The 13,366-nt window shown below is 36.4% G+C and overlaps 1 protein-coding gene across 1 annotated transcript; it reads right to left on the reverse strand.

Moving 5' to 3' along the window:
• Nucleotides 1-213: 213 nt before the first annotated feature.
• On the reverse strand, nucleotides 214-7,592 carry LOC148861444 (pectinesterase-like). The gene is made up of 2 exons (XM_088986008.1): nucleotides 6,457-7,592; nucleotides 214-1,209 (listed from the first exon to the last, which is right to left on the reverse strand). Exons 1-2 carry the CDS (start codon nucleotides 6,959-6,961, stop codon nucleotides 515-517), a joined length of 1,200 nt encoding a protein of 399 aa, XP_088842134.1. The 5' UTR covers nucleotides 6,962-7,592; the 3' UTR covers nucleotides 214-514.
• Between the last annotated feature and the right edge of the window lie 5,774 nt (nucleotides 7,593-13,366).

A 13,366-nucleotide genomic window follows, 5' to 3' on the forward strand; every position in this document is an offset into this window, starting at 1 on the left:
CGATTCCCGATTCTTCCTGTCCGACCATCCGGTCCGGTCCGTTTTTAAAAACAGTGATTTATACCATGGAGAGGGATGTTTGTTCGCTCTAGTCTACAACGAAGAAAAAGAGTAATGGACATATAGGATGGCAGAAGTGAAGGGAATGGAGATTTTTTAAATTGCTGAACATGCAAAATATAACTAAGCGAATATCAACAAACAGAAGGTCGCAAAATTCTAATCTGGATATTGTTCAATGAAAAACAAGTAGACAAAAGGAAACCCAGTAAGAACTGAAAAATATAAAACTTAGAACAGTTGCTAAAATGAAATTTTCGATCACAGGTCATATATAGTAGCTTACTCCACTCCTTATCAAAGTAAAAGTCGATAAATCCGCCACCATTACTTTATTGAGGAAAAGACTTAACCCTCTTCTTGTCCATGTAAGTCCAAATATCAACTGAACAAGATTCAAGATTGCACTCATTCAAGGGAAACGCAAGTCCTGAAATTTTGACATCTATCTCGTTTAAGCTAAACCAGAGAAATACGGTACCCCAGTAGATGATAACCACTCGTTCCCTTGTATAAAAGATGCCACTGTAAACTGACTTGCTTCTGTAGAGCTGGTGATAACTCTGTAACCAGGCCATGAGACCCTACTAGATGTATTTGCACCAGGACCTCTGTTCATGTACTCACCGTAATAAAGGGTGGTCAGTGCAAAATCGCCCGACCACTCTAACCATCCAGCTGGGTCAATTAGATCATCCAGATTGGAACGTAGAAAAACTGTCCTGGAGTATTCTTTCCATGGCCTACCAAGATATGTCTTAAACGATGATTTCACCGGAATGAGATCGGATGCAGCAGTGACTTTACTGTTGAGGATGGAAATGCCGGTGTTCTGGTTTGGATCTTGTCGTCCTTGTGCAGTGAAAATGTTCTTCTCATTGTCGTTAGGGCGACGAGCATACAGATTGCAATTCTGAAAAACCACAGCTGCATTTCCGAAGATGAAGTCGACCGTCCCGTATATATCGTAGTCTCTGTAAAATTGACGTAGAGAATGTACATAGAGAGTGTCTTGGTAACCCACGAAGCTACAGTGATAGAATGCAGAAAGATCTGAACCACTTCTTAGCGCTACTGCTTGATGTTTACTGGGTCCAGCCGAGTTCTCGAAGGTCATATCTCGAGCAATGAATCCATTACCCACCACGGCTGTAGAAAGTAGAAACAAATCAAAAGGGTTGGATGATGTAGTGTTCATTCTAAAATAATCAACAAGACGCGCGGTAAATCCGTCGTAAATCAATGGTTTTTGAAACCCCCTTTTCTTCTTTCTTCAGTTGGCCACTTGGCCTTACGTGTAAGCAAAATTAATAATTATGTGATGTTATTGTAACTAATGTTCAGTCCAGTTCACCGAAACTCTGACTTAATTAGCTACCTAAAAAGGTTCCTCAAATGTTTTACTCTGTGGCAAGTTGGAAGTGGGCAGATTAAAATAGTAAGAAATGATTTAGGTTTTTATAGTTTAGGGACCGTTTGGCCATTGGAAGTGGAATCAAAATCTTTTAGAACGGAATGACCTATTCCCATAATCTGTTTAATTCAGACAGAAATGGAAATGAAAATTAAAATCAACAGGAATAGGATTTCATTTCCAAGAGAAGGGTAAGGAATAATTATCCCCTCAAATAAAATAATGTCATTCCAACAACAATAGGAATGGAATTTTAATTCTATCCAACCAGACAATTGGAATGGAAATAACCTATTCCAATTCCCATTCCAAACCCCAATTGATATGAACCAAATGGGGCCTTAATAATGAATGAATAGGCATTACATATACTTGAGATGAGGATTTAATGATAATGATAATGATGGTTCCTTCAAATTAAAGTGCAATGGAACAAGTAAAAAGAAAGGAAGAGAACATTTACGCTAGATCCCTCGGTAAACGAAGTTACCTTGGGTATCACTGGATAAATGAGGTTCTTGAGTGAAAATATACAGTGGAGATTTACTCCTTACAAAATGTCTCATACCAACCTCACAATACCTTGGAGTCATACATTAATTGGAATCGTTTTGTACTTGTAAGTTGTCGTATATGGGGATATGTTCCCAATGCACCGTTGAAGTGTACTGTGAGTTTGATGTGAGATGCATTATGAGAAGCAAATACCATTTCAAAATGACTGGTTGGTACATCATGTTCTTTTTTTTATTTACCAGGTAAACGTGAAGGAAAAAAATAAAAAAGATAAATCCGGAGGAAAATAAACTTTCTTAATCCTTACAAAAAAATATAGGTTTCAGTGTTTCACAAATGACCAACTTTTTTTTTCCTCAAAATCCAAAAAATTAATGCCCTCTAAGTATGGATATGCATAGTTATTAGCTAGTTGCAGCTTGTAAATGTTAAAAAGAGAGTGTGAGGGAAATGACATGGATGCCCTGCAGAATATCCCAATCATATATTGGGAACATCTCACATGATAAACACAAAAAAGATGTTCCCAATGAGATGTGCATGTAAGATGCCTGTGGGATGCCAATCTAAACAAGATCAAATTCAGTCATCACAAAACCATGCACACCATCTTCGGGCATGTTTGGAATCATGGCCGTTTTTAAAAAAAATGATGTCACGTCGGATTTATATAGATGTTTCAACAAACGCCCATGTATCTCATTGTTTGGTTTATCAGATTATTAAAAAATCAGGACCCCACCGATGCATCGGTGAACCGTTTCCTCCAACGGTTGACTGATGTGTATCATATGTGGTGCTTATCCATCAAAACATACATGAAAAACGGTGATGAAAATCACCTTACCAAACAACATAATGTTGCTCACTGCCTACGTGGCAGAAGCGCTTTTTTGTGAAAAATAGGTCTTGGAAGCATAGGCGTTTTTTCTTGAAAATCAGTCCCAAAAAGCGCCCACGCTTCCAAACACCATGTTCATGGTCACTTGCAACTTTTTATTGAGAATATTTCCCCATTAATAAAAATATACAAGTACAAATATATTCCCAATGTACTGTTGCAAGTGACTGTAAAGATGATATGAATACGCTTTAATCCGAACTCAATCAACCAACGAAGGACTGAGGTGGTGTTCGGAACCGCATAAATCTCGTGGACTGAGGTGGTGTCCACACCCCAATATAGTGTGGACAGGTCCTGTCCACACCCCAATTTCTCATCCACGACAAAATCTCGTGGTTAGGGACCATCCACACTTGATTTTTGATCCCCTACTTCACACTTTCCCTAAAAAGCTACCCTATTGTCTGTTTCACATTTTAATATTTTTGTCAATAAAATATTAATTATTTTACTTAATTTTTAATTTTTTTAATTTTAATGTTATATTAATAAAATTATATTTTAAATATTTAAAATATATTTTTTAAAATTTTAATTATTTTACTATTGTTTTTATAAAAAAACTATTATTTATTAATTATTGGTTAATATTAATTCATTAATGCATTTTTTCAATATATTTATCATATAAAATGCAAAAAAATAGATATTTATGATTAAGTGTGTAGATCAAGGTTTTTGAACCATCGTTAAACTGGACGGTCAGACCATTCAACCTGGGAACTGTTCAGGAAAGTGGTTCCATTTTACCCCAAACTTGCTTTTTGGCAAAAAACCGTTGAAAAAGTCAACGACCCGTTTACATGAGCAGTCAAACTATAGACCTGTTCAACGGTTTTTTACTATTTTTTATTTTTAATTATTATTATTATTATTATTTTTTAATTTGTATGTCGAAACAGGCCGTCCATTTGAATCAGATGTCAGACCGTCAACCCGAAAATCGTTGACCAGAACGATTCAATTTTTAGGTCATTTTTTAAAATGTTGGTGTAAATTATTTATAAAAGTATATGAGATATATGGAATCAAAAAGTGTAGGTGTGGACTGGTCCAGTCCACTCAATTTGTCCACAATTTAAAACTATAAACTATGGTGTGATGTAATCTGGTCCCTGTCACATAGTATGATATGAACCTTTCTACACCTACCAATTTCTCATTCACATTATATAACACTCCACCTCTGACTTGATGTATTAGCTGATTTGCGCACAACTTTGAGAAAAAAGGGTCAGGGGAAGTTGTAACGGTGCATAGCACCGGATAAAAAAAAATCCAATTTCAATCTAAAATCTACATGAATACGAAATCCGATGGGTGGATAATACATTTTTGCCAACAGATTTATTATTATTAATAATTTATTATCATTATCAATGCATCTTTATTAAAAAAAAAAAAAGAAAACAGAATCTGAAACGTGACATTTGATGTGTTTCATGGCTTGGTGGGTCCTCTAACTTAATTTGTGTATTCTCATTTGAATGCTACAATCAGAAGGCAACTGACAAACATATTATTATTGTATTATATATTTTTCTTGACGGTGATTATTATTAGATTATTAAGTATATTATTAAAGGACCAGAGACATTCATACATATCACGGGAAACACTACCGACACGCACGTGCTGATGTTTTCACGTAGTCCTATCCTCTCAAAGATCCAGGAACATACTTCCTACTTCCAATATCTTAAATTAACTCACTCCCGAGAGAGATGAATTTGAAGAAAAGTTTTAGAAAATACCAAGACAAAAACTGCGTTATTCATGTGTCCTGCCTGGCTCATCACTCATCACGTTCCGTGCCCCAGCGTCAGTAATGTTTTGTTTTCTTTTTCTTTTTCTTAAAAGAAAACTAATTCCTTAAGTAATTAAAATATAGTTGTTTTAAATTTAAATTAATTGTAAAGACAAATATTATCTCTTCTCCCTCCGACGGACAATACACCCATACCCACTCCAACCACGAGCTCCTACCGACAGTCCTCAGCAATACTCAATTCTCATAGCTCAACAATACTCATTTCTCATTGCATTCATGATGTCAAACCACTTAGCTACATTAATAATGGAAAATCAAGGCTAAACTTATTTCTTAGTTCTTACAAAGGGCCAGTTTATTTTTCATTTATTGAGGGTAGGTAAGTTGAAGGATCCTATAGAAAAGAAAGAAATTTATGTTCGTGTTCTGAGTAATAGTGGGTTTTATGGAAAAAAATGATATTCAAGTAGCTTATTTATTTGGATAAATAATACCTTCAAGAGATTTGGATAAATCACTTTATTGGGAAAATTATTAATGTATTATTAGACAATATTATCCCTTCAATAATGATACTTGACCAAGGGTGATTTGGCCCTTTAGTGATGTGATGACACGTGACACTTTAAAATAGTTAAACGACACCTCAGCATCACGTAAGCAGATTTTGGGAGTGCCTCGGTCACCTCGCACTTACGTTAATGACATCGGCACCACCTCAGTAGACCGAACTGCTAATAGCTGACGAGACTTCAGGTCGGTGTAAGAGGCGACAGGCTTCCATCAACCTGGCCTGAGTTCAGCTAGTGACCTGCCTGACATGCCGGGCGACCTCCTCGTTCAGTGGGTTATCATTTCCGACTTCCCCAGAATTAAGACGCCACGACGGAGGAATTGGTTATCACCCCACCCGTTTCGGACGCAACTGGATAGACACTATCCACTTACATAGAGTCTATCTCTAGACGTAAAACCACCTTCAAAACAGACGGGTTAGAGATCTCGAATGCGATTCGTGAGACTCATGTCAGCTAGCCTATATAAAGACATCCCCAAATGTATGTTTGATTTAACTATCATGCATACTAGCTCTTTCTTTATACCTCTCCAAGATCTTTATCACTCGGAGTACTCACCCCGAATAAAACAACCCGAGCACTATAATCTCTCTTCATACACCTCGACCGGCCAACCTAATTCTATGCCAAAGTACGGCGAAAAGCCAAAAACCCTCCCAACATGCATATGTTCAACTTTCCAAAATCCCAAGTCCCAACATCTAAAGTTTCAAAAACAAAAAAAAGAAAAAATGAAAAAAGCACATCTGAAGTTCTAGGTTTTAAACTTAAGACTATAGATGTAGAAGAAAAACAATGGGCTGGGCCTCAGGGCTGGCGGAGCATATATTGCTATACCGTGGCTTTCAAGTAAATCATTTGATCATTGGCTTTACATCCTAATGGTGGTTTAACTCGTTAAGCCGTGGACCCTACCATAAAGTGGTTCTCCACTTTAAGCTACGACGTGATTTTAGGAAGGGACTTGAACAATCGGTTCGTCCAATAACGTGGACCCTCACCCACTCTCTGTCGTCATTAAACAGTTTCTTCCATCGACACGATTCCAACTGTGTTTCAGCGACTGCGGCCTTGCGATGGAGTCCCGTGGCTCCGGATTCTTGTTTAACAGGTAACATGACCCCGTGATTTACGATCTATCAATTTAAAGACAAATTTAAATAAAATAAAGGAAAATAAAGAGAAAAAAAGTCGGAAAAAGGTCCACACTCACCGACGGTGGCAGATCGGAAAGTGGTCCAACCATCAACCACGCTGCGATTAGCCTTCACCACTGTCTTTCCGATCCCATCTCCGACGAACATCAGCATCGTTTTCTTCTTGTCCACGTCCACATTCTCGAAATAAGCCCCCGCCTTTATATAAATCACAAACCTGGTTGTAGTCGAATTAGGGGCCGCAGCCACCGCGTCGCTGATCGTCGTGAAGTTGCCACTTCCGTCTTTAGCCACCACCAAATCAAACTTCGTCGTGTTGGTCGATGCTTGCAGAAGCTTTCTATCTCTAGGCGATACCCATCTTGGGAACCCACCCACCATTCTGCCATTCTCTGGGAACACCTCAGCCTTGGAGCTTCTATTCGACTTTGGGATCTTCTTAAGCATGGCGAGAGAATTACTGACCGAGTGGCTTATGTTGTACAAGCCTTGCTTGATCTCTTCTCTTACGTTGCCCTTACTGTGAACGAATCCATCAAGACATGTGTATTTATTCGTCATTGCAGCACTTAACAGAGTTCCCAAATCATTATAGTGCCTCGAAGGTGAGTTTTTCGGTTACAGATCGGACAGAGCGCTTTTAAATTCAGCGACAGTCTCGTCTAAAAGCTCGAGACAGTCATCCAGAGCCATCTGTTGAAGCGGGTCGAGTGTTCTGCGCTTCATTCGGATGCCAGTGCAGTTAGAAGCAGATGTTCTGACTTCATTGACTGTGTGCTGGACTGTAGCAGAGATGATGTCTGGGATTGTTTTCGAAGCGAGGTCGGGGAAAGAAGAGACAGTTGACACACAGTGTTCTGGATATAAGGTACCTTCACAAGCTGAATGGGCGATCTGAAGATGTTTGTGAAGGTGCAGTGGTGGGATTTTGATGGACTTTGGTTCCTTTTTGATCGGATTTACTGAGGAGAGTAGTATCAGTAAAAGGGTCAAGAGGGTTAAGAGAAGAGGCAGCAGCAATTTAGTTATGGTTTTGAGATAGAACATGGTGCTTCAGTCTTGAGAGAAGGAGAGAGCCAGGAGCAGAAAGATAGGAAGTAGAGAAACAAAGAGGAGGAGAAATGGACTCTTTCACTGTGGTGTCTGGATTAATATTGTTGGAGAGGGGCTTAATTAATGGGGTAAGCTTCCTTGGAACATCATCAAGTATAGAATATATCCTCTGAAAACTCTGGACACAAGCATAGGATATATAAGCTTCCTTGATCAGGACCCACCATTAAAATGGACTATGTACTTGAACGATGAGAAATGATATGTATTCAAAAAAATCACCATTACTACACTGTAAATCAGACTATGCTGATATTGGGTACATTTTTATCTCCGGCCGTGAGGGATGCATTAGGGGGGTGGGGGTGAATTAATGTACGTTTGAATTGTAGGTAGGGATAGGAATGTCACATTTAATTAAGATGTCTTGCCACAATTTCAACACATAGATATAATATTTTTGTTGACGCAGTCAGAGTCAGATATCATCCCCCGTTCGATGGGAACTTTTCCTTCTTTCTTTTTGTTTAATTCGACCGGGTGAGTGGTTGGGTTGTTTACTTGGTTGCAGGGTTAGAAGTTTGAACTCTTGTAGCGAATGTTGAAGGGGTGAATTTGTCAACTTGAACTTGAAATGAATATTTTAGTAATTAACGAGCAAATAATTGATATTTAAAAGTAACTTTGTTTTGGGTTCTGATACAATATTAATATTGCTTGCTTCGAGTGCTTTTCATCACCCTTCGCATAAATTAATGAATTTATTTCAACAAATATCGCCATACCATGGATTCACGAGTCCTTCATCTCGTAACACACGTTACCCCATCCCCATAGCTCCAGAGTCAAGACACCCCACCCCGCTCATTTGCCGCTTCTGTCAATTAATGAATTTACAAAACTACTTGTAATCTCCAGATTATTGTGACTAATGACAGGATCTTTTATGTTAACAAAAAAGAAGTTTCGTCTAACCTTTCTTAGAATTGCACATTTGTCTATGCTCCTCCAAATAAAACTGATTAAAAGATAGTTTGGAATTGGATTAGAGAAATCGCTGATTGCATGATGGTCCTTGGATGCTTATAGGTGATTTTAATTCATTAAGGGTTAGTGAGAAAAAGAAAGGAGGTCCAGAAGTTAAACCCATTCAGTATAGAGAATCTAATGACCTCCTTTTTTACTACGATTTGATGGAAATTGTAATGAAAGGATATCCGTTTACTTGGAAAAATAGATCTACATGGGAGCATTTGGATTGGGCTCTTGCTAATGAGGAGTGGAGAGTACTTTTTCCTGAAGCCATCCTCAAAAACCTCTCATTTATGGCTTCATATCACTCTCCTTTGCTGATGATTACCAATTGTCAGAAGAATTATGGGCCGAAGCCCTTTCACTTTGAGGCAATGTGGTACCTCGATCCACATACTAAGGATTTGGTGGACCAGGCTTGGAAGGTATAGACGGATGGTTCTAGAGCTATGAAATTTATTAAGGAATAATTTAGTGATAAATCTGAAAAATGGGAATAAAGTGCACTTTGGTAATATATTCAAGAAAAAAAACAAGAAATTGTTAGGGAGATTGAAAAAGTGCAAATGAGGTTGGTTGATGATGGAAACAATAGAGCCTTGAATAATTTGGATAAGGCCCTTCAGAAACAATTGAATAATATTCTTATGAGGGAGGAGGAAACTTGTTGGGTTCAAAAGTCCAAATTGATTGGATTAAGCTTGGGGATAAAAATAATAGGTTCTTTTAGGGCACGGTTACTATTAGAAAAGCAAGAAATAGAATTATTTATATTACTAATAGAGATGGAGAGAAAATCGAAGATCACCTTCATATTGCAGTTGATAACTTTGTCAAAGATATCACTAGGAGTATATCTGAGAAGCAAAAAGAGAGCATCATTAGGGATGTGACAAATAGAGAAATCTATGATGCCCTCCTGATGGACTTAATGCTCTTTTCTTTAAGAAGTTTGAGAATATTATTAAAGAGGATTTTTGTGGGACAGTGAAGTATTTCTTTCATACTGGGAAGTTGTGTCCCATTTTGAATAAAACTTTCATAACATTAGTCCCAAAGATTGATAATCCCGAAACGTTAGCAACTATAGACCAATCAGCTTATGTAATGTTATTTCTCCTTTCCAAAGTGTCTTTGTTCCAAATAAACAAATAAATGATAATATTCTGATTATTAATAAGATGTTCCACTCTATGAGAAAGAAACAAAGGAGGAAAGGAATCATGGCTTGTGAAATCGACATGGAGAAAGCCTATGATAGGTTGGAATGGAATTTCATTGAAGAAGTTCTTAGGAAATTTGGCTTTCGCGAGAAGTGGATTGGATGGGTTATGGAATGCATCAAAATTGTTTCCTATCAAATTTTGATAAATGCGGCTCCCTCTAGAGGTTTCACCCCTTCTAGAGGTATAAGACAGGGTGATCCTCTCTCCCTTTACAGTTTTGTCTTGTGTGTTGAGGCGTTAAATAGAAAGCTTAGGAAAGAAGCGGAGACTAATGTGAACCCAATTGGGTGTAGAGCCACTAAGGGTTGCCCTAAAATTCCTATTCTTCAATTTGCGGATAATTGCATTATTTTGTTGAACCCACAATTACTGCGGGTGTGAGGATTAAAGAAATTCTTTAATCCTCACACCCGCAGTAATTTCAACAAGCCAACAATTCAATTTTCTAACAGTATTCCTAATAAATTTCAAAAAATAATTGCTCGGATTCTAAAGATCCCCATTCAGTCTGAATCAAGTTTTTATTTAGGAGCTCCAATTATTAACTCAAGGGTCACAAAAAACACCTTTTGTTTTGTGAATGATAGAGCGAGTAAAAGACTTGCTGGATGGAAAAACCCTATCCTTTGTTGCGAGGCTAACCCTTTTGAATTTTGTAACCTCTATGATGCCTTAGTTCATTATGAGGTTCTTTAGGCTCCCCAGCAATATTATTGAGGAGATTGAAAAACCCTAGAGAAATTTTCTTTGGAGTAACTCAAGGGGTAAAAAGCCTTTTTCATTTAAAGAATTGGAAAAAAAGTTTGTACTTTTAAAAGCTGGGGTGGCCTAAGGTTAAGGAATCTTAAGTGGTTTAATGAAACAAGCCTTGCTAAGCTAGGTTGGAAGATTATTTAAATATGGAAAATTTGTGGGAGGTTAAGAAAAGGAATGGATCCTCTTGGGCCTGGAGAGGCATTCTTAATGCTAGAGAGCTTCTAAAATTGGGTCTCAAATGGGTTGCTAGTAATGGGGACTCTATCAGGTTTTGGACAGATAACTAGGTTGGCGGTTTCACCTTATTAGATTATAGAAACCCTTCTCAGGATTCTCTTGAAAATGATCTTGTTAGTGACTTTATTGTTAAGGAAAGAGGAGTGTGGAAGGAGAATAAGATTTAAAGTGTGGTCCCTCTTGATATTTGGAATAAAATCAAATCGATTTTTATTCCTATGGACAATAAGGAGGACAATATAGTGTGGTACTTGAACCTGAGTGAGAACTTCTCCTTGAAATCAGCTTACAAGTTATGATGTGGGGCAAGTTGCCCTCCTGCTAACCCCTCGAATTGGAACTCATTAGTTTGGAACCTTAAAAGTCCTCCAAAAATAAAGGTATTTATATATCTCTTCCTAAATAACAGACTTCCAGCAAAGGATTTCAAAGGAGAGGTCTCAACACTGATGGAGATTGTAGTTGGTGTGGTTCTTTGGATAGTATTTTCTTTGATTGCCCAATCTCAAAACAAATTTGGGAAATGTCAAATATTAACCTTGCTAGCTTAGATGGGGCTAGTTTGAATTTGGAAGAGTGGTGGATTGAAATCCATAATAAAGATGTAATTGAACAGACTCATCTAAAAGAATAATGTGCCTTCATCCTTTGGTTTATTTGGAAGAATAGGAACCAAAAAACCTTCAACAATAAGGAGAACCTCCCTCAAATTATTCTCAACAGGGCCTTTAAATCTCTTAATGAGTTTTGGTTGGTTAGTGGGGAACCGGACAATAGAAAAGATGTTAAGAAAAAAAAAATGTTTCTTGGGTTCCCCCAAATCTGGGTGAAATTAGAATTAACTTTGATACGTCTTGCACTAGAAATGGCTCTTGCATGTACTATTACGACTATTGCAAGAAACCATTTGGGCAAGGTTTTGGATTACAAAACTTATAACTTGGGTTATTCTTCTATTAGGCATGGCAGCGTGGGAAGCTCATAATTTGGGTATGAACTTTAGAGAGTTCTCAACCACTACTAAAGGGGATTCTAATCTAGTTATAAAATGTCTCAAAGGTTTGATCCCGCTTCCTTGGAATTTTAGGAACGTAATTTCAAGCTGCTAAAAAAATGAAGGAAAAGCTGGAGGCAAACCAAATAACGAATTGACTAGCGAACAAGGCTCATTCTTTGTCTAATGGTGTTGTTTCTCTCAATCTTTGTACCCTTCCTAGTGATTTAGCTTCTATTTGTTTTGGTGGTTTTGTGGGGCATGCTACACCTCGTTTTGTGTAGCACCTTTTGTTTCGCGTTGCCTTTAGTCATTATCGTCTGACATCAGTTCAGTTATATAGTCATGTTTCGTGATTTTACTTCGTCTAGTGTCATATCCATTATTAAATTATTAATATCTAAGGTAGTTGGAAAAAAATGAAAATGAATGATAACTATTTCAACCAAGTTTTTTCTTCTGGTTATCCTTTGCCTTTGTGGTTTCTTCAACTTATAATACACTAGTGGAGATCCGTGTAGGTATTTATGAAATAACCAAAACTTATAAATAAGGAAAGAATGCAATGTTGTTTAAAATAATTAAATCTTTATTTTAATAATTTATTGCAAAAGTGCTTTATTAATTTAGTAATTTAGATTAATTATTTTAATATTTTTTAACAAAAATAATAAATTGTTGCTAATTACTTAATAAAATAATTATTTTTCCATATTATTTGTTAGTGTTCTATTTATTTATCTTACTTTATTAATGATTAAATGTTTCAATTATTTATAAATATCACTTAAATATTTAAAATAGTTAAAGATCAATAAATATATAAAATTAGGTTATATTCATAATTAAATTAATCTAAGTCCAAATTTAAGGTTTAAGACTTTGGATTAGGCTTGGATTGATCCTCATCCTGACCTAACCAACCCAATTTGCACACATTGTAACATTTGTTGTTGGACTAAACCAAACCGAGTGCAACCAATGCATGCATTATTTCTAGTCTTTTTTTTAACTATTTTTAGATAATATTGTAGCCAAGGGAGCTGTGAAGGATGAACTACCCCCATTGTGTAGTTGAATGAAAATTTTGATTAGTAATTTTTAAGGTTGCTTGGTCTCGCCCATTCCACACCTTGAGTGTAATAATATTTGTCTAGGCCTACAAGCTTGCCCATGTTAATTATAAAATTATAATTCTTTTAAAAATTAAAAATTTTATTTAATTCTAGTCTAGTATAAAAAATATATAGCATTTCTATATATTAATATAAAATTTGTTATCTAAATATTATATAATAATATTTATCATATATGCATACATAACTTCCAAGTTGAGCTTATAAGGGATTGCTTAGCTTGGGCCTTATCCGTCAAGTCCGTCATTGGACTCTAAAAGTTTGACACCCAATTAAACTTTGAATCTGATTATCCCGGGTTTAGAACTTGCATCTAATTAATTATTTGATTGAATGTGGATTCAATCCCATCCAATTTGATTAAAATCCACATCTAATAAAAATTTATTATTTTGTATATGTAGTATAATTATTATATACACATAGATATTATGTATAATTATACATATATACATTTATACATGTTGATGCAGACTTAGAAATGTTATAATCAGATGTTGATGTGGATGTAGCTAGATTTGATTTGAATTGT

Source organism: Nelumbo lutea, chromosome 4 (assembly GCF_056320005.1).
Source record: "Nelumbo lutea isolate HS-2025 chromosome 4, American lotus-T2T, whole genome shotgun sequence".
Taxonomy (NCBI): domain Eukaryota; kingdom Viridiplantae; phylum Streptophyta; class Magnoliopsida; order Proteales; family Nelumbonaceae; genus Nelumbo; species Nelumbo lutea.

Bases quoted from the DNA above. Each gene is read 5' to 3' on its own strand.
- LOC148861444 (XM_088986008.1), bottom strand. From the start codon at position 6,961: ATGACGAATAAATACACATGTCTTGATGGATTCGTTCACAGTAAGGGC. The intron at 1,210-6,456 runs GTGAGTGTGGAC...TACTTTCTACAG, and splicing joins TTTCCGATCTGCCACCGTCG to CCGTGGTGGGTAATGGATTC.